Source organism: Sus scrofa, chromosome 14, assembly GCF_054392235.1.
Source record: "Sus scrofa isolate SSC_HxYL_T2T_F1_AM1 chromosome 14, Sscrofa_HxYL_maternal_Yorkshire_Landrace_v2.0, whole genome shotgun sequence".
Classification (NCBI taxonomy): domain Eukaryota; kingdom Metazoa; phylum Chordata; class Mammalia; order Artiodactyla; family Suidae; genus Sus; species Sus scrofa.
Window position 1 is genome coordinate 19,103,087 of NC_139396.1, and position 21,610 is coordinate 19,124,696.

Here is a 21,610-nt window from a genome sequence, read left to right on the forward strand (position 1 = left end):
AGTCATAGACCTACCCTCACACACCCCAAACCACAAAATTCCTGAAAAACCACCATAAGAAACACATGCACTAATACACAATTCCCAGAGTTCCCATTGTGGCACAGTGATGAAAAGATGTTCAACATCACTCATCACTAGAGAAATGCAAATCAAAACCTCTATGAGGTATCACCTTACACCAGCCAGAATGGCCATCATCAAAAAGTCTACAAACAATAAGTGCTGGAGAGGGTGTGGAGAAAAAGGAACCCTAGTACACTGTTGGTGGGAGTGTAAATTGGTGCAACCACTGTGGAAAACAGGTTGGAGATTCCTCAGAAAATTAAAAATAGAACTACCGTTTGGTCCAGCAATCCCACTCCTGGGCATCTATCCAGAGAAAACCATGACTCGCAAAGACACATGTACACCAATGTTCATCGCAGCACTCTTTTCAATAGCCAAGACATGGAAACAACCTAAATGTCCATCGATAGAGGAGTGGATCCAGAAGAAGTGGTACAAATACACAATGGAATATTACTCAGCCATTAAAAGGAACAAAATACCATTGCCATCTGTATGTCTTCTTTGGAGAACTGTCTGTTTAGATCTTCTGCCCATTTTCTGATGGGGTTGTTTGTTTCTTTTTGTTTTTTTGTTTTTTTTTTTTTGGTATGGAGCTGCAGAAGGTGTTTATACATTTTGGAGATGAAGCCCTTGTCAGTCGAGTCATTTCCCAAGATTTTCTCCCATTGTGTGGGTTGCCTTTAAATTTTGTTTAGGGTTTCCTTCGCTGATGCAGAAACTTCTAAATTTCATTTAGTCCCATTTCTTTCTTTTTGTTTTTACTGTCATTGCTCTAAGAGGTGGATCTGAGAAGATGTTGCTCTTGTTTATGTCAGAGAGTCTTTGGCCTAGTTTTATGGTGTCTGGTCTTCTCTCTAGGTCTTGAATCCATTGGGAGTTTATTTCTGTGTATGGTGTTAGGGAGTGTTCTAATTTCATTCTTTTCCATGTGGCTGTCCAGTTTTCCCAGCACCACTTATTGAACAGGCTGTCTTTTCTCCAGTGGGTATTCTTGCCTCCTTTGTCATTGATTAGTTGGCTGTAGGTGCATGGGTTGAATTCTGGGCTTTGTATCCTTGATCCACTGATCTATTTCTGTCTTTGTGCCAGTACCATATGGTTTTGATGATTGTTGCTTTGTAGTAGAGACTGAAGTCCGGGAGCCTGATTCCTCCAGCTCCATTTTTCTTTTTCAGGATATCTTTGGCTATTCTGGGTCTTTTGTGCTTCCAAACAAACTTTAAAATATTTTGTTTGAGTTCTGTGAAGAATGTCCTTGGTAATTTGATAGGGATTGCATTGAATCTGTAGATTGCTTTGGGTAGTATAGTCATTTTGATAATTTTTTTTTTTTGTCTTTTGTTGTTGTTGCTATTTCTTGGGCCGCTCCCGCGGCATATGGAGGTTCCCAGGCTAGGGGTTGAATCGGAGCTGTAGCCACCGGCCTATGCCAGAGCCACAGCAACGCAGGATCCGAGCCGCGTCTGCAACCTACACCACAGCTAACGGCAACGCCGGATCTTTAACCCACTGAGCAAGGGCAGGGACTGAACCCGCAACCTCATGGTTCCTAGTCGGATTTGTTAACCACTGCGCCATGACAGGAACTCCTCATTTTGATAATTTTTAAAAAATATTTTCTAGGGATGCACCCACAGCATATGGAGGTTTCCACACTAGGGGTCTAATCAGAGCTATAGCTGCTGGCCTATGCTAGAGCCACAGCTACATGGAATCCAAGCATCTGGGACCTATGCCACAGCTTACAGCAATGCCGGATCTTTAACCCACTGAGCAAGGCCAGGGAGCAAACCTGCAACCTCATAGTTCCTAGTTGGATTCATTAACCACTGAGCTATGTCGGGAATGCCCTCATTTTGATAATATTGACTCTTCCAGTCCAAGAACATAGTACGTCTTTCCATCTATTTGTGTCATCTTTGATTTCTTTCATCAGTGTCTTATAGTTTTCAGAGGACAGGACTTTTGTCTCTTTAGGTAGGTTTACTCCTAGGTATTTTATTCTTTTGGCTGTGATGGTAAATGGGAATGTTTCCCTAATTTCTCTTTCTGCTCTTTCATTGTTAGTGTATAGAAATGCCGTTGATTTCTGTGTATTAATTTTGTATGCTGCGACTTTGCCAAATTCATGGATGAGCTCCAACAGTTTTCTGGTAGAGTCTTTAGGAGTCTCTAGGTATAGTATCATGTCATCTGCAAATAGCGATAGTTTTACTTCTTCCTTTCCAATTTGGATTCCTTTTATTTTTATTTTTTTCTCTGATTGCTGTGGCTAGGACTTCCAAAACTATGTTGTTTGGCCTGGGGCTTCTCAGCACTGATGTGTGGGGCCAGATTTTCTCAAAATGGCCACTTGCAGAGAAAGGCAGCTGCTGATGAACATTCCTGAGAGCTTTGCTTCTAATGTCCTTCCCCCACAATGAACCACATTCAACCCTGTTTTCCCAGGAGGTCCTCCAAGAACTGCAGTCATGTTTGACCCACATTACTATAGAGACTTTGCTTTGCCCTGGGACCCAGTGCATGAGAAAGTCTGGGTGTGCCTTTTAAGAATGGGGTCTCCATTTCCCCCAGTCCCATGGAGCTCCTGTGCACAAGCCCCCTGGCCTTCAATGCCAGATGCTCCAGGGGCTCTTTCTCCCAGTGCCAGATCCCCAGGCATGGGAGTTTGATGTGGGGCTCAGAACTCTCACTCTTGTAGGTGAGTCTCTGTGAACCAGTTACTTTCCTGTCTGTGGATCTTCCCACCGGGAGGTATGGGGTTGCATATATCCTGTAATCAACCCACCACCTCTTGATGTGTCCTCCTCTTTGTCTTCTGGAATAGGATATCTTTTTGAAAGTTTCTGGTCCATTTGGTTGAAAATTGCTCAGCATTTGGTTGTAAATTTTGTTGTTTTTAGGAGAGAAATTGATCTCCAGTCCTTCTATTCAGCCATCTTATTTCTGTCTCCTACCCAGTTGATTCTTACCTAATGCATTTCTTGATTGTTATTGAACTCTTGCATCACTTGCCAATCTATGCTAGAATATCTGTTTTTGTTTTTGTTTTTTGGTGGCATGGCCAGTCCAAAGCATGTCTATGGCCAGAGAATGAACAACCTGTCACAACTGTAACCAAAGCTACAGTAGTGACAACCATGGACCCTTAACAAGCTGAGCCAGGAGGAAACTCCAATTCTGTCATTTCTTGAGAGTATTAGACTACAAATCAATGCTTATTGTTAGATTCAGCAAAGTTGCCCCCATCACTGACAATAATATGCAGTTTGAACATGTGTTGATTGACATTTTTATGTTAAAATGGAAGACACTGGTGAAACTATGAGGATGTACAATAGATCTTTATTCATTTTCCACTCAATTTCCAGTGTCCTGAGCTATTTTTTGTGAACTGGATGAGCATTCTCGAACTGGAAAACCTTCCTTCTCGCTTTCATACGCTTTAGAATGCAAACACTAGACTGGCACCCATTTAATCGTTCACACATTTTATTCACCTGCCTCATGGTAGGCCCGGAAATCACTGAAGCCTTCATGCAACCTGCTCCACAGTGGTGCCAACAACCCTGGTGTAAACACTGCAAGGACACCGAGCTCCAGTTGGTGGCGGTGGGGGAGGGGCACAGGGCGGTGGTGAACTCACTTGGACAAGGCCACAAATAACCCACAGAGTGACTAAGAGTGCACAGCAGGACACCCAAGAGGTGAAAAGTCCGTTTTCCTTACTTCTGCTTTCAAGTAATTGATTCTAAAAGCTGCCATGATTGGCCCCACCCCCAGCCGGGATGACCGTTGGAACCCCACCCTCCACGCTGGCACGTGTGTTACTGGCTTCCCAAGTGGTCAGGCCTCAACAGATGCTCTGAGCAGCTGGAGGACAGTGGTGCGCATGCGGGGAGCCCCGCCCCTAGTGGGTGTGCGCATTCGTGCAGGGGTGGGGCCTTGCGGAGCTGTCCTTGGAGGTTGCTATGAAAGAGGAAAGCAACGGAGGATTGGGATCCCCTGGGAAGATTTTATGGCAAGGTCTTCTCAGCACTTTTGTGGTCCTCTCTTCTTAAAACTAGGGGTTGTGAGATGAGCCCCTGGGATTTTAAAATTGCAAACGTGAAATCCATTCATTTAGATATGACCCTTGTGAAAGAGTTTTGGAGAGCACCAGCCTAAGCACAGTATCTTCAAACTGGGGCAAGTGCTTTCACACCCTTTGGGCTGCAGTTTCTTGGGTTTCCTTAGTTTTTTTCTCCCCAGAAATAGTAGATTCTTTTTCCTAGCAAGCCTGATAGTTCCATTAAAGAACAATTCTAGTGAAGAATTTTAGACCTGAGAAACACTCTAAGAGCTACTGTCTCTTGGCTCCTCCATTCCTAGAGTTTTTCCAAATGAATTGATTCTGCTATAATGTTTTTACTTAGTGAGTTTTTTTTAAATACGTGGGGATTCTTCAATAGATGTGGATTCATAGATGTTGCCTTTGCAGTGTTTTTGTTGTAACTTTGAGCAAGTTTTGACAGTTTGGGTCAATTCCAGTTGACATAGCATTCCCAAATTTTATTCTCCCCTCCTACTTTTCAGGAATATATTACACAATTTCAGTTGGAAAAAAATAGTAGTGGAATCAACGTACTGACTTGAGTTTGTTATACTTGCCAAAGAAATTTCAATCATCAGATTCTTTCACTGGTCATTCATTTCTACTGCATAGAATACCTCTGAAGATCCCTCACATCTAACACCACCAAAGGCTCTAAGCTCAGAGACTGAACATTCTACAAGACACAAACATTGTATCTCACCATACCGCTAATATTCCATGCTTGTGTAGAATATCATGTGTTTTCGGAGGTCTGTGATCCATATACAGATTTTTTTTTTCTCAACAGTCAATACCACACCCCCAGTTTCTTGCAGGAATAGTCAGACATCATTGTCCAAAGGAGTTTTATCTATGCCCTTCTGTTGTCTGTCTCCCCAAGTTACATCTGGACTAATTTGATTATATTTGTGGTCTAGGATTTTGATATAGCACAAAAGTGATTGTAGAATTGGAACTGGATAATTTTTCACAAGTTTTTGCAGGTTTTTATGTCAGTAGTCCAGAGAAGACTCATTGAAATTCTGTGTCAGAGCCATGAGTGAGAATCTTTTATTAACTACTGACTGACTAGACAAGAGGAGGAAGCAACAAGGAAACCTGCCTTTCTGGAGTGCCAGGGTACATTATCTTGCCACACTATTCCCCTAATATGAAGCTATTGGTTAATAATTTAAAGTTTTCTATGATAAATGCTCAAGTCATGAGAAATGTCTCCAAACTGTGTATTTTTTCAACACTTAGTTTTTTTTTTTTTTTAAAGTTCACCATGATTTGCCTTGAATTGCTCTCACCTCATCTTCTCAGCTAAGGTCAAGGTAGAGTACACAGAATAGTTACCAAAGAGAATGAAAGAGAGAAGTGTTGCAGTTCTCATTGTGGCTCAGAAGTTACGAACCTGACTAGTATCCACGAAGACTTGGGTTCAATCCCTGGCCTCTCTCAGTGGGTTAAGGATCCAGTGTTGCCCCAAGCTATGGTGTAGATCGCAGATGTGGCTTAGATCCAGCATTGTTTTGCTGTGCCTGTGGCATGGGCCAGCATCTGCAGCTCCAATGATTCAACCCTTAGCCTGGGAACTTCCATATGCTTAGGTTGCAGCCCTAAAAGAAGAGAGAGGGAGGGAGAGAGAGAGAGAGAGAGAGAGAGAACCTGTAAGAAGACAGTTCTGTACTGCAGACCACTAAATGCCTTGGAAATATTAAAATGGATGAACACTGTGTAAGTCACTCCCTTCAAGTGGGCAAGAAAACACTCTCTGAAAGTACCAAACATATACCATTTTCAAATTTAGAGTTAGAAAAAAAAAAACTTAGAAATCACAAGTAAATTGGTCAGGAGTTTAGAAATGCCTTTCCTACACAACTGTTAGAAAGAAGAGGAAAGAACCTGGGCCTGGCTTCAAAATTCAATGCCTTTCTTCAATAGCCACCATTTTGCATGCACCTTTTTTTTTTTTTTTTTTTTTTGCAAGGAGCAAGAAACATTTAGCAGACAGTAAAGCTTGAAATTCAAGAGATTTGCTTGCAATCCTCTGAAGTCTTCACCTCTCATATCCCTTGACCAATTTCCTAGCAATCTTCTTCTATGAAACACAAATACTCTTTCATTTTGACACATAAACCCAGTGCTGAATGATAGCTCTTCCAAATCCCATATCATCAAAAGAGGCTGAAGGTGTGTGTGTGTGTGTGTGTGTGTGTGTGTGTGTGTGTGTGTGCAACTAGGGTGTCTTCTATTGGAGCCAAGTGGCACATTCAAGAATCTTTAATCCAGTTAAGGATTCTTCCAATGAGTAATTAAAAATTTAGTTTACTGTGCTATATATTTTTTCGAAGAGTTGCCAGATAAAATACGAGATCTAAGTTTAATAATAAATTTCAGATAAAAATGAAAAAATGTTCAGTAAAACTATGTCCAAAATATTGAATGGGAAATGATTATACTAAGACACAACATATTGTTTACCTGAAGTTCTAATTCATTTGGGTACTTACTATTTTAATTAAATACACCTGACCATCTTATTCTTTCCAAAACTTTTGATTTTAAGGGGTGTAGAAATTCTTGTTCTGGAAGTCTACTCCCATCTAGAAAGGAATCTCGTTAATGTAAGAAGAGAGTCATTGTAAACATCTGCAAATGTATTGAAAATATATTAAGTTTTAATCAGAGAAAACCCTTCATTTTAAAAAATGCAAATATATTGCATTCTAAATTCTTTACATAACACATCTATGGAAAGATTTAAATAAACACTAGTCCCCTGTGGGAAAGAGGACTGGGTGGACAGGGGAAAGAGGTGGGAGGACGCATGACTCAACACTGCATATTCCATTTTGCACAATTGGATTGTGATCCATGAGAAGGTATTATTAGTTTAAAATATTAAATTATTTACAGGGAAAAAGTTAAATATTTAACAATAATAATTTCTGGTCTTGGACTTGTGGGCTGCACAACCACGTTTCTGATACACTGGGGCTCTCCAGAACAAAGGAATATTAGGCTGGTCCTGCTGGATATTGGTTGGAGCACAAGGACTTCTTCATTAGGAATTATATACCTACAGCTATGAACATATTGGATCTGCTGAGATGATCCTAATTTCAAATACTTTGTTCCATGGCATCATTACTACAGAAGTGTTTATCAGATGATAAATTGTGAATTTTGTTCAGAAAGTCTAGCCTCTGTTGAAGTAAGTTAAGAGCCAGATAGGAAGCAGAGTGGGTTGAGGGACAAAAAATTGGGTTGATGGATAAAGAAGTGAAAGGAAATATCAAGTCAAACCTTGGTGCTCTGACTCTGAAAACCAATTCATAGATTGCCTGAAGAGGCACTCAACAATTTATGAGTGTTTTTTTTTTCTATTTCTTTAATTTTGTATCTATATGAGTGATAGATGTTCACTAAATTTATTGTGATGATCATTTTATGATTGTATGTAAGTGAAATCATGAAGCTCTATGCCTTAAACTTTAAAAAAACTGAAAAAAGAGAGCTAATGGATTGAGTTAATATTAATGTATCAATATTGGCTCACTAGTTGTGACAAAAGTGCCATAGAAATATAAGATCTTAACAAGAGGGGAAATTGGGTAGGGGGATACACAAAGTCTTTGTATTATTTTGCAACTTATTCATACATCTAAAACTATCCCAAAATAGAAGTTTGATTTAAATACAAACATAAACAAATGAATGAAGAAAAATGTACTGGAAATCATTGAAACGTCGCTTGTGATACGGGAACTTCATGGTATAGAAATAATTTTTCAATGGAGTTATTTTAAAAGTTAATAGGGGAGTTCCCGGTGTGGCTCAGTGGTTAATGAATCCGACTGGGAATCATGAGGCTGCAGGTTCCATCCTTGGCCTTGCTCAGTGGGTTAAGGACCCCGTGTCGCGTGAGCCATGGTGTAGGTCGAAGACGCGGCTCGGATCCCGCGTTGCTGTGGCTCTGGTGTAGGCCAGCGGCTACAGCTCCAATTGGACCCCTAGCCTGGGAACCTCCATATGCCACGGGAGCGGCCCTAGAAATGGCGAAAAGACAAAAAAAAAAGTTAATAGGAAGGTCATGTGGGATCAGGGATGGGTTGGGGCGGGGTCAAGGCGCGGTGAGGGCGGGGTCAAAGCCTTGGCCAGGGCGGGGGCAGGGTCCAGGCCCAGGGCTGAGTCAGGCCAGGTCAGGCCCAGGTCCACAACACTGACAATGGTCTCAGAGGCAAGGCTTCGACAAGTAGGAGGCCAGCCTGCGGCCCTCCTCTGGCTACAGCTGGTGCTGCTGCCGCCATGGTCGCCCACCACCACCCTAAACCTGCGAGGGTCCTGGGCCGACCCCGGCCCAGCTCCTGCAGCCGTGCGAGTGGTGGAGGGTGGGCCTCTGACTCCGGAAGCACAGCCATTGGCCTGGGCAGCCACAGGTGCGTGGGGGCCTCTGTGTGGGGCTGAGAAGGTGGGCCTGCAGGGCCTGAGGGGGCTTGACTGTGACCAGGGCTTGGTGCCCAGGGTCACTGAACCTCTTCTTTTGTTTGCGGTCAGGTCCATCTAACCAGGCAGCCCAGAGACCACCTTAACACAGGTGGAACACAGGACCCCTACTGAGGGGCCTCTGGGATGGAAACTGCCCCAGGACCTTGTGGGGCTGTGCAAGTGGGCACTGGCAGGGTCCGGCCTGAGGCTGGGTGGAGGAAAGCCCAGGACTGCTGAATGAGGAGCCCTGAGTCCCTGGGGCCCAGGCCCTAGAGCAGGATGCCTGCTCTAGGGGCCTGGCCTCACCCCTGCCCTCAGGTGTGGGTCCTAGAACCATGGCTGTCTTCATTAGCCCACTCCCTCTTATTTATTTAATTTTTTGGCCACTGCATAGAGTGTTTTTTAATCAATTAATTTATTTTTTCCGCTGCTGGCTGCGGCTTAATGTGGGATTCCCAGTTCCTGGACCAGGCATTGAACCCTGGCCGTAGTGGTGAAAGCACCAAGTCCTAACCACTAGACCACCAGGGAACGCCCACCCCTCTTATTTATAAATGGAGAATCCTGAGTCAGAGGCAGGGAGTGACTTTCCCCAGGTTGATGCTGAAACTCAGTCTCTGTGGACATGCTCTGAATTGAATCTCAGAGACAGAGTTGTGGGTGAAGTAGAAAAGAACAGCTTTATTGCTTTGCCAGGCAGAGGGGGCCACAGTGGGGTAACAGCCTCAAGGCTGTGTGCCCCCACCTTGAGGGGTGAGTGAGGTTCAAAGAGCAGGGCTTGATCAGCTTGTAGACTTTCTTCGGATTGGTGGGTGGTGAGGTACTTGGGAGTCAACCTCATCCACCTTCTGGTTCCACCTTGTTTGGGTCTATGTGCTTGTGTGCAGCATATAGGTAACTTCTTCCACCTGGTGGGGTTTCAGTATCTGCAAAACATTTCCAAGGACATGGCTCAGAATATTATCTATAGTCCTTGAGGAGGAGCTAAATATTCTTACTCTGTTTAATCGTTAAAATATTATTTTGCTTTGCTTGACTATTTTCCTTTCATCCTGCACTTTTCCACTTCTCCAGGTAAATGTACTCTGTGACTAAAGTTTTCTACAGACAAAAGGCAGGCAGAGGACATGGGTGGGGGTCTATTAGGGGAGGGCCTCATGGGGTCCTGCTAAGTTCCATGGTCACACATCACCCCAGACTCCTGCCTGCAGATCTGCTTCTCTAAGATACTGGGGCAAAGTGGAGGGGCACCGGCCCTTAGAAGCTATGATTTGAGTGCATAATGTTGGCAACTTCGGAGACCTTGAGTTGTTGAGGTGTGTTAGTTCAGGGAAATAAGGCCTGGCACATGGCCAGCCCTTGGCAGACTGCCTCAGTGATGTCCAGCTCAGCGGATATGCTGCCATGAGCTGTTGCCACCTTTGGTCACCCTTGGCATCTCACCACAGCCCTGGGCCTTCATGCTCAGAAAGCCTGCTCCATTGTGCTCTGCTGTCAAATTCTCAGTGGCAGCTGGTAAAGGCAGAGTCCAGGCAGCCGTGTCATTTTGGCCAGGCCACTGGACACTTGCCCTTGGTTTTCCCATCTGTGAAGTGGAGGGGGCCTCCCTGGTAGTGGCATTTGGGGTCTCACCCATGTCTCTATTGTAGGTGGCAGGGGAGTCTCCACAGCATGCGGGAAACCCAAGGTGATGTGGCGGATCTCTGGTGGTCAGGATGTGGGGGCTGTTCAGTGGCCATGGCAGGCCAGCCTGATGTACCAGGGCTTGCATGTCTGTGGAGCTGTCCTCATCAATTCCCGCTGGCTGGTTTCTGCTGCCCACTGCTTTCTCAAGTGAGTCCTCTTTCCTAGGGTGCCAGCAGAGGCACTGGCAGGGGAGGAGATGGAGGGGATGAGGAGTGAGGGTGTCCCACCCCAGCTCCTCTGGGCTTTCCTCTGGGGCTGTCTGTGGCCCACAGGTCCATGTCATTCCTGCCTTTGACCTGTGTACCTTCTACCTGGACTGTCCTCCTGGCTGCCTTTCCCAGACCCTCCCCAGACTCTGCCCTCAGCCCCTGGGCCTGTCTCCCAACACAGATGTGCCCCAGAAGAGTAGCAGTGTCCATTCTGGCTGCCATGCAGTGTGGACCAATCTCAGATCACAGTTTCTCAAGGTCCCCACATTTCCAGGTTTCTGAGTCTAGGCAGGGACATGGGACCTCATGTCTGGCAAGCAGCTGAATGGCTCTACTTTTTACTCTTGCAAAACTGTGTGCCCAGGAGGAATCATGGTCACTAGTGTGCATGTGGGAGATGTGGTGCCAGGCTGTGCAGGTGGGAGATGGGGCACCCTGGGAGAGTGATGTGGCTGCTCAGGAGTCTGACACACCTGGCGCTCCTGGGTCTGCTCAGTGCCCAGCTTGTGAACAGATGAGGAGGCATCCCCAGGGAGTTGGAACATCACAGCCCAGGTCTGGGAGCTGGAGCTTTGGGAGATCAGAATCTGATCAGCACCTACTCTATGGGAGCAGCTGTGTTCAGGGCAAATGCAAGTTTCTGTTTCCTACACTCAGTTGCTCCTTTACCTTACAGATCTTTGGCAAGTGCTTCTAACTGAGCGGAGAAACAGCTATTTGGCAGGAAGGTGGTTAAAGGAGGGAGGGGTCAGGAAAATTGTGGGGCCATAAGGTGGGTTGTAGGAGCCTTGGGAAGGTAAAAGTAGAGCTGGGATCAATCCAGAACATCTCCTGTAAACAATCCAAGGGCCTTCATTTGATGAGCCCACCAAAGACCTTTCCAGCACAAGGATTCAATGCTCCTCTGATTCTTGGATATGGTGGAGAAACCATATGTCTGAGGTTGTAAGTAGAATATCAGTCTCAAGAAAGAAGTGCTCCTGAACTTTAGGAATGCAGAGACCAAGGCTGGCACCATGGGGGGGGGTGCAGGGGTCCAGGTGGATGTCAGCAGTTAGATGAATATGCAGGGGAAGAGACCTAGCCCACACTCAGGGATGATGGTGACAGCATGCTCTTCCTCCTCCAGAAAATCCCATGCTCCAGAGAACTACCGGGTCCTGTTAGGAAGCACGCAGCTGTTTGAACACACTCAGCACACCCTGGAGATGTCTGTGAGCCGGATTGTCATGCACCCAGACTTTGAGAAGCTTCATCCCTTCGGAAGTGACATAGCCATGTTGCAGCTGCTCTTTCCTGTGAACTTCACTTCCTACATCATCCCTGCCTGCCTCCCAGCCCCTGGCTTGCAGCTGCTTAATAATGCATCCTGCTGGATAACTGGCTGGGGGATGCTCAACGAGGAAAGTGAGGGGGTAGGGGAGAGGCTGGGGTGGGAGGGCAGATAAGGGGGAAGCGAGGAGGAGGAAGAAGGGAAGGAGGACAGAGGAGGGGAGGAGGGAAGTAGGGGTCCCCAGGCAAAACAACCGCTGGACCTTGGTCCACTGTGCCTCATTTCCAGAGGACTGGACCATTCTGGTTCTAGTTCTGAAAGGTGTGATTCTAAAATTCAGTGTTCCCTAAGTGCAAAGCTCTGAAAATCTGGGAATCTTTGACTGTTGGATGTTAATAACTCAGGTTCTTGGAACCTGTCAGCTTCTTGATTTCAACGCTTTAATCAACTATAGATCTAAGATGACTTGATTCAACTCAGAGGTCCTGCTTGGGGCCTGGCCCCTTCTAGGCCACTGAGGAACCAAGATTTCCCATTGGAGGCACTTAGGAAAAATGGAAAGAAAACATTTTTATGACTTCTGACCTGTGAGCCTCCAAGGTCAAGTTAGAATGACTACAACTTAAGAGTGTTTCACTCTTTGAACCTCACTTTGCACTTCTCCCAACCCAGGTCAACTGTCTACTTTGTGGGTTTATTAGGTGAACTGAGTAACACAGAAAAAGTTTGTGTTTTTCTAAGATTGAAAGGGAAGAAATGCAGGCAAAAACTCATGAGTAAGAGTGTTTATTAAAGAAAAGAGTGTTTATGGTTTGGCACAAGCTTATGTGGCAGAGTTAGGGGGAAAAGAATGTGTATTTGCAATTATTTGTAAGGGTGTAATTTGGTAGGTGTTTCTCAGGATAGGAGGTCAGTTTTTGATAAGACCCTGTCTTCACTGGGTGGGATGTGCCAGCATTGCTGGCCCTTCTCAATAGTGTATCAGTAACAATCCCCAACCACAGGACAGATAACCAGGTCCCCAGCATTGTCACACACACACACGCACACACACACACACACACACACACACACACACACACACACACACACACACACAGTCTGTTCTTCCTTGAGGACAGGGACTCTGTCTTTCTTGTTTTAATATCCCAGCCTATGCCCCAGGGCCTGGCAGCAGGGTAGGTGGCAATGCTGCCACCCTGGTCCTGTAGACCACCCGTTCTTGCATGGACCTCCAGACTGGTCTGCTAGCTCCCACCCTGTGTGCCCTACTTTAGTCTCCACACAACTGCCTGAGTGTTTGCTTTGAAGCAGGTGTTGTGCCAGTTCCCTGCTCTTTCTCCTCAGTGCCTTCTCATTTATCCTTAGAAAACTGTCCAAATGTCCCACCTTGGCTCTCAGGCCCTGTGCAATGTTGGCCCCCATTCCTCTCTACTCAGCTCCTACTGCACCCTCACCCAGGCCATCCCAGCCACCAGGCCCCTTCCTGCCTTGAATATCCTGAGGCTGTCCCCACCTCAGGACCTTTACCTTGGCTGTTTCCCCAGCCTCACAGGCTCTCCCTGCTAATCTGGGTGACTCATTTCTTTGATATACAACTCAGCTCCTCCTCTGAAGAGTTTTCCTTGATGTGAAACCTAAAACAGGCAATCCATAATGTCACATTTCCCTGTTGTATTTCCTTACCACACTTCTCAGAGCTAAATAATCCTACTTATTTACTTCACTTACCCTGTCTCCCCAACTAAAAATGTTCCCCTCTATCACTAGTGTCTAAACAATAGCTAACCTGAAGACAGATGAATAAATGAGTGATTGAATGAGAGGATGGATGGAGGATGGATAGGAGGGAAGATGAGTGCCTGGAGGGGAAGATGGTTGAGTGGGTGGGAAGAGGGATGGAGAGAGTGGATATATTGATTGATGGAGGGAGAATGGGGAGATAGATCCAAAGATGGATAGGCCAGCAGATAGATGGAAGGGTGAGTGGATGAATGGGGCATGAGACAAGATGGGTAGATGATGGACGGAGGAATTAGTGGAGGGAAGGAAAGGTAATGACTGACAAATGGAAGTGGAAAGGATGGTTTGTGAGAGGGTAGGTGGGTTGGTGAATGGTTGCTAAGCATCAGTGATTGGCATGCATTGGTAGGATTTGCCTTTTTTCTTTATGGACTACGAGTGGTGTGGTCTATTGCTATGAGAGGGGTGGTGGGAATAGGATGGGTTTGGAAAAGTTTGAGAAACAGGGGAGGCCTTATTAGGCATAGGTAGAAGACTGATAGAGAGCTGAAAGCTCAGCTTTGCTGAGAAAACCCTATGATGCAGGGGTGGTGGTGAGCAGTAAGGCAGAAGAGCCTGTAGCTAAGCTCTAGCAAACTTCACTGACTTCCTTCTTATCCTCACAGCGCCTCTGCCCACACCCTTCCATCTCCAGGAGGCTAAGGTGGGCCTCATTGAGAACCAGTTCTGTAATCTGGTATATGGACACAGGCTCAGCAAGAACTTCTCCGTGTATGAGGAGATGCTGTGTGTTGGGGACTTCTCTACAGGAAAGGCCATCTGCCATGTAAGTGAGGTCATTTCCCTTCTTCCCTGGCCTGTTCTCAGGGCCTCAGTTTCCATGGTGGAAGGCTGTGTTGCCTCCACTCTCTTTGTGGAGACCCCTGGTACCTTCTGTTTCATCCCTCTACCTATGTTCCCAGGCTCTATCTCTTGGTAGTGTCCCCCAGGCTAGCCCCTTCCTCAGCCCATTGCACAGGAGGACATCTACGACTGGCAGGACACTCCAGCAGCATCTATTCTGGAGGCATATTTTAAAACCTTTATTGAAATATACATACAGAAGAAGGCATTCATACTCTTTCCCTACGTGTGTAGTTGGATGAACTTTCACAGTGCTACACCCCAGGTGGCCAACACTCCTCTCCCCTTCTTGTCACCAACACTCAATGGAAACTCTCATCTTCACCTTAACACTTTATATTAGATACTGAATTTTCCATAAGTAGAACTTATTTCCAGTTGTCAGATTTTCACGTCTTAACATTATGTTTGTGAGGTCCATCCACACTGTCACACGTAGGTATAGTTTGTTCAGCCTCATTGCCCTGCAAGACACTATCGTGTGAATTGAATTCGATGGGCAGTTCTGCTCTCGATGGATATTTTAGTAGCCTCCAAGTTTTTCATTTCATTTCACTTCCAGAGGTTTTCTATTTGATTTCACAGAATCCCCTGAGGAGAATTGTTAGATTAAAAGCTATCTGCATGTTCAGCTTTGGCAGATGTTACCAAACATCTCCGGAGGGGTTGCACCAGTTCCACACATTCCAGCAGTGGCTGAGAGTTTACAAGCTCACCAACACTTGGCACTTTCCATCCTTCCTAATGGTGATGATTTATGTGGTTTGCCTTTTCCTGATGATGGATGAAATATACTTCCGTACGTTTATTGCCGTTGAATATCTTCTTCCTAATTTACCTTCTGTTTTTTTCCCCTGTGTCTTTTTCTTTAGGGGCTCTTGGTACATGTGTCTATTATGTACATTCCAGACATGAGTGTACTGTTGAATTGTGAAGATGTCTATCCACTCTCTGTAGTGTCCTATTTTAGAAGTGGGCAAACAGGCCCAAAGAGGGAAAGCACTCCCGTAAAATAAGGAGGGCCTGCGTGTTCTGACTCCAAGCTTCACCTGGCCTCCAGGCCTTCACCACATCCCCTCAGGGCCCAGCACCCTGAGCTGGCATTGGGTGCCAAGCTCTTACACAGATGGCATCGTGGAGTGGAGGGCAGAGGGTGAGGGTTCTGGAGTTAGAGGCACTGCTCTGCCCTTGGGTGGTCTTTTCACCATCTGAGCCTGTGTCCTATTCATGGTATAGGAGTCTGAGGCCTCCTTCATGGGATTGTTGAAAGGGTGGTGTAGGGGGTTGGATAGTGTCCCCTAAATTCGTATCCATTTGGAATCTCAGAATGTGACCTTCTTTGGTAATAAGTCTTTGCAGCTGTGATTAGTTAAGAATCTTGAGATGTGACCATTGTAAATTTCAAGTGGGCCCTGTACCAATGACTTATGTGAAGAGGGCTAGACACAGAGACACTTGCTTTCAGACTTCCAGCTTCCAGAACCGTGAGAGGATACATTTGCATTGTTTTTATAGTTACCCAGTTTGTGGCACTATGCCTTGGCACCCCAGGAGATGCACACAGGAGGGACAAGATGACTGGGATTGTGACTTTAGCCTAGCCCATGAGAAGGCCACATGGATAGCTATCTTCATGGCAGGCCAGTGAGCTGCTGGTAGAAGGCAGACCCATATTTCTTGGTTCCCAGTTCTTAAACAGTAGTATAGATTTGTAGCTGCCTGGCCTGGTCTGGCCTCCTCACAGAGCCAGCTCCACCCAGAAGTGGAACAAGTGTTCAGCCCCCACCCTGCCCAGTCCACATCCAGCTGGCACCATGGACCTCCCTTACAGCCTTGTCCGCCTCCCTTCTCCTGCAGGAATTATGCCAGTGGAGCTCAAGGCCAGAGCCTTGTGTCTGCTCACCTGCTGGATATTCGTAGTGCCCCTCAACCCCACTCTTCCGCTGGTTTCTCTCCTGAGCTGGACACTCGGGAGTCCCAGCAAATGACCCCCTTCCTGCCTCCCCTTTCACCTACCACCGCCTGACTGAGAGATTCCACCTAGATTCATCTTCTGCCATGTCACCTGCTCTGGACCCCACCCTCCAACCTGGGGCTCCCATCTCTCCCCACAAGGGCCCCTCCCTCTGCACAGGGGGTCCAGAAACAGGTCTGAGGAGAGAGAGCCTGCCAAGGCACTCAATGCTCAGACTGTGGGGCAAGACAGACCTGGTTCCATTGACTGGGATTGTGGCCTTAGCTGAGTTTCCTCACCCATGAAATGGAATTGCTCATGGCCTCCACTGAAGAAGGTTCCTATAGAAATGCAGCACTGTGCCTGGCATTCAGTAGGTACTTAACAAGTTTTGGCTTCCAGTCTCCTGACCTGGTTTGCCTCCCTCTCTCTGGATTGTACCTGGCTTAGACCCAACCTCTTGCTGAAGGTGGAATTCACTTCTCCAGCCCTGCCCAACACAGACACACACACACACACACACACACACACACACACACACACACACATGCATGCACATGCATACACATGCAAGAGTGCACACGCAAGGTTTGCTTTGTATCTACAGTAGTGCAAACTGTAGCTCACGTTTCATGTGATACCTTAGATTTGGGGTTTCTCCCTTCTTCCCTTCCTTTCTTTCTTCCTTCCTTTTCCTTCCTTTCTTTTATTCCTGCCCTACCTGCAGCATATGGAAGTTCCCAGGCTAGGGGTTGAATGGAAGCTGCAGTTTCCAGCCCTTGCCACAGCCACAGCAATGCCAGATCTGAACCACTTCTAGGACCTATGTCACAGCTTGTGGCAATGCCAGATCCTTAACCCACTAGGCAAGGCCAGGGATTGAACCTGCATCCTCATTTGTACTAGTCAGGCTCTTAACCTGCTGAACCACAATGGGAACATCTCTTAATTTTTTAAAGACCTCCAGAGTCCACCTTAAAGAATATAGAAACAATAATGAAAAGTCAGGTAGCGCAGTTAACCTTGGAGGAAATTTATTGGTGTAGTCGTATCACCACCTCTCAAGGGGCGCCCCCTGAGGCTATGAGAGCTGTACCGACATCTGCCCTAGAAAAGTGGATGCAGCAGAACAGATGGTCCCAGAGGAGGCTCTCTCCTGCCTTCTGAGAGCTCTCCAGGGGTCAGGAGGCTATTGGAGCCTGACTCAGAATTCGTCATCATTTCCGCAACTGCATGGGTCCCCTGTGTGAATCCCTGAGGGCTGCAGTGAACAGGGAAAGGCCTTCCACTGGCCTCACACAGCTGGGAGGGGGTCCACCGTGCAGAGGGCTGAGGCCACCCCAGGTGGGGACCACAGAGGGGAAGGGCTGAAGTAATGATGGCACATTCCCAAGAAGGTGCCTTACTTGGAGCTGCTGTGACAAATCCCCTCCAAGTGAATGGCTAAACCCACGGAAATTTATCTTATATTTCTGGAGGTCAAAAGTCTAACATCAAGGTGTTGGCCAGGTGGGTTCCTTCAGGAGGCTTTCCTAGGGGAGAATGTTTTCTTGGTTTTCCCAGCTTTTTAGAGGCCACCCTCATTCCCTGGCTCACAGCATTTCCGTCCTCAAAGTGCAACACCTCTGCCTCTGCTTCCGTCACATCTTCTGCTCTGACTCTGACCTCCTGCGTCTCTCTTTCCTTATGAGGATCTTGATTACATTGGACCACCCAGAGAATCCAGGAAAACCTTCTTAGCTCAAGATCCTCAACTCCATCACTGCTGCAGAGTCCCCTTTGCCACATGAGCTAATAGCCACAGGTTCCAGGGGTGAGGATGGGCATCTCTGAGGGTTGTTTTTGGCCACCACACCATGTACCCTTCGCTCTCCTTCAACCTGCCACTTCCCCCACCCCGCCCTCTCAGCTGGAGATCTTGCTTGTTTCACTGAGAACCCCAAAAGCAGCCAATCAGACTAGAGTCATTCGTCCTGACAACCCTACACACCGTCTATCCCAGCGTCTTCCCTCTCTCCTCAGCCTCAAGTTCCATCCCTGCCATGGCCAGAGTCTCTCCTGCTCCATGTCCTCTGACGCCCCTTCCACGGCTCCTGTGTAAATGCGCACCATCTACTGCTCAGTTTCTTTACCTCCCTTCCCCCAAAGACTCCTCCCAACAGTCCTGAATCTAACCCACTCCACCTAGGAGTGTCCCCAGCTTGCTATCCAAAACCTCAAGGCCACCATCCCCAATAGCTTGTCTCACCAGAACCGCCTGTGGATCTGAGTCCTCCTCTCACTTGGCACTTAAGCAAGTCTCCCTCCTGTTTCCTGGGCCCAGGCACTCACCAGATGCTCTGCTCTATGCCTGGTCCCCTCCCCTCCCACCTCTAAATGCTGGGACCCCAGGGCTCCATGCTCAGCCTGCTTCTATCCCTCTGCACTTCCCCCCATGGTTAATGACAGAAAGGCTCAGATTTGACAGGTCCTATAGGCAGCTTCAAACTATTGTTCCAAATCTGACTGTTCTTACCACCTGGCCCCTCTCCATCAGTAATCTCTCCTGTAGCTGCCTCCCAGCTGGTTCATTCTCCACACAGCACTGGACTGATCCAGGCACTAGACATGACCTAGACAGTTCTCCATGGGGATCAAATCCTACCCTCTGCCATAGGCCCTGAGACCCCTCGTCCCATATACTTTCCTCACTCCCCACATGTCACTGCTCTTCCTCCCACCCACCTGGCATATCCCTCCTTCCCTGGTCTGCACTTACTCCTCCCAGTGCTCCTGCTTCAGAAAGTTCAGTTGTTTCCCGCTTGGAAACTCTACCTTGTGTTTCCTAGTGCAAGAAGAGTAGCCTTTCACCTCCACTTGATGAAGTGCCCTTCCCTTCCTGTCCTGAGCCTTCCATGGCTTGTTTCCACATGTCACATCTGCCAATGGCAGGCTGGTTGGCTTATTTACAAAAGCACCACAAAGGAGGAGACCCTGTGCCCAGGGCAGAGGCTTCCTGGCTGCTTGCTGTACATGTTGGATGGGTAAGTGGAGGAGCAGCAAGCATGACTAAGGCCCCTGCCCCTCTACCCCCAGCCACAAGGACCAGACCCTCCCTTTGGCTGATGACATGAGGAGATTTCCAACCAGATGGCCCTGCCCTGAGAGCATGAACTCTAGTAAGTCCCAGCAGATTTCTTTCTAACCCCCACTGACTCCCTGAGCAATACAGGTTGCCTCTGCCAGGCCAGGGTATGGGCATCTTCAGGGTATGGGAAATTGCTCAACCAAGGTGTTGAAAGTAAACCAAATGACTAAAGGAATGAAAAATGAAGAGGGTCCAGGTAAGGGGTGTGCTGGTGCAGCCCAGGGTCTTGCAAGAGCTGAGGTCTGCAGGGGCTTGAGCTGGCCAGCCTCCACTCCCAGACCAACTCTCTTGGGCACTGTGGGTGTAGCTGTCCCTTCTCTTCCTTGGACAGTGCCTTGTCAGGGATATCCAGGCTGTCTCTGGGCACAGGGGTCCATATGATCATAGATTGAAACCTGTGATTGTCCTGAGGGTCAATCAGGAGCTTCCTAAAACATGATGCCATTGCCTCCCTGCATGGCTTAAACAGGCTGGTCTGCTGTGGGATGCTGGTGTTTGGACCTTCCCAGAAGTCCACCTGAGGGACCGTAGATGGCAGAGACTCCTCTGACCTAACTCAGTTGCTCACAGTAACTCCCCTCTCTTTCCTAGGGCGATTCCGGGGGGCCCCTCGTCTGTGACCTCCTCAGTTCATGGGTTCTGGTGGGGCTGGCCAGCTGGGGCTTGGACTGCCGACATCCCACCTACCCCAGCATCTTCACCAATGTCAGCTACTTCTCCCATTGGATTGACGAGATCCAGAAGTGCACACCCCTCCCTGAGCCCATGGCCCCTCCTCCTCACACCCAGGTTCCATCCCAGTCTCTGCAGGCTGCTGGCTCGCCTGGGCCTGGCACAGCCTTTGTGCCTTCAGAGACCTGGACCCTGCTGCTGTTTGTGCTCCGGGTCCCGTGGCAGGCCTGGTGCTGACCCGCCAAGCTCCTGTGCTCCTGTCTCTGCCTCAGAGTCCAGTCTCTTCTCTGGAAACTGCGGCCCCTCCCCCACCAGCTCCATCAGCTTTCCATGGCCCCATCTTGGCATTTCCGTCCAACAGTGGCCACCCCACAAACCAAGCCTGCAATCCCAAATAAACAAATGAAAGACTCCTCCTGCTCCTGCCTTGGGGCCCTACAGCCCCTCCTGACCTCCATCCGTACCTCTTCCATTGAGGTCCACTGTCTGACTCCCTGGACAAGGAAACAGGCCCTGGCAGAGAAGCTGTCTCAGGAGGAAGGCAGGGGTGAGGATGCTGGTGGAGCCCAGCTGGGGACAGAGAGGGTGTCTTCACTTGCAGGCTCCATCCTGTGGTGGGAGTGTACAGGCCTTCAGAGAGAGTATATCAGTCAGCTCCAGCTACCATCACAAATCCCATGGGCAATGGGGCTTAAACAACAAGAATGTATCAAGTAACTGTTGAGATCAAGATATGCGCATGGTTGGTTTGCCCTGAGGCCTTTCTCCTTGGCTTCTAGATGCCCATCTTCTGCCTGTGCCTCACATCAGCATCCCTCTGTGTGTTTCTGGGTCTAAATTTCCCCTTTTTATAGGGGCACCAGTCATATTGTATTAGGGGCCACCTTAGTGACCTCATTTTAGCTGTTTCTTTAAAAACTCTCCTCTAGGTGTTCCCATTGTAGTGCAGCAGAAAAGAACCTGACTAGTATCCATGAGCGTTCATGATTGATCCCTGGCCTCGCTCACTAAGTTAAGGATCCAGTGTTGCTGTGAGCTGTGGTGTAGGTCACAGACAAGACTTAGAACTGTCATTGCTGTGGCTGTGGTGTAGGCCTGCAGCTGCAGCTCTGATTTGACCCCGAGCCTCAGAACTGCCATATGCTGTACCTGCACCTCTTGAAAATGAGCAAGTTCCCCTAAAAAAAGGACCCTTAGCTACATCCGTGGACCATCCTTGATATCTCCTGCCTGCTGCTGAGTAGGAAAATGTTGGGGATCCAGAACTCCTCCAATGACTGGTGTGCTAGCAATAGCTTCTGTGACAGCAGGAAGCTGCTCCCCCCCAGGCAGAGGCAGTCAGGGGACCGTAGGTGATGGCTCTGTGCTCTGTGCCCCCTTTCAAACCCTTTGCATCCCTGCC

At 47.6% G+C, this 21,610-nt stretch overlaps 1 protein-coding gene across 1 annotated transcript; it reads left to right on the plus strand.

Moving 5' to 3' along the window:
* The first annotated feature begins 3,835 nt into the window (after nucleotides 1–3,835).
* LOC146396383 (putative serine protease 47) lies at nucleotides 3,836–20,445 on the plus strand. Its single transcript, XM_084995495.1, has 6 exons — nucleotides 3,836–4,009; nucleotides 8,445–8,592; nucleotides 10,291–10,474; nucleotides 11,666–11,943; nucleotides 14,218–14,378; nucleotides 20,128–20,445. Exons 1-6 carry the CDS (start codon nucleotides 3,836–3,838, stop codon nucleotides 20,443–20,445), a joined length of 1,263 nt encoding a protein of 420 aa, XP_084851621.1.
* Nucleotides 20,446–21,610: the final 1,165 nt, after the last annotated feature.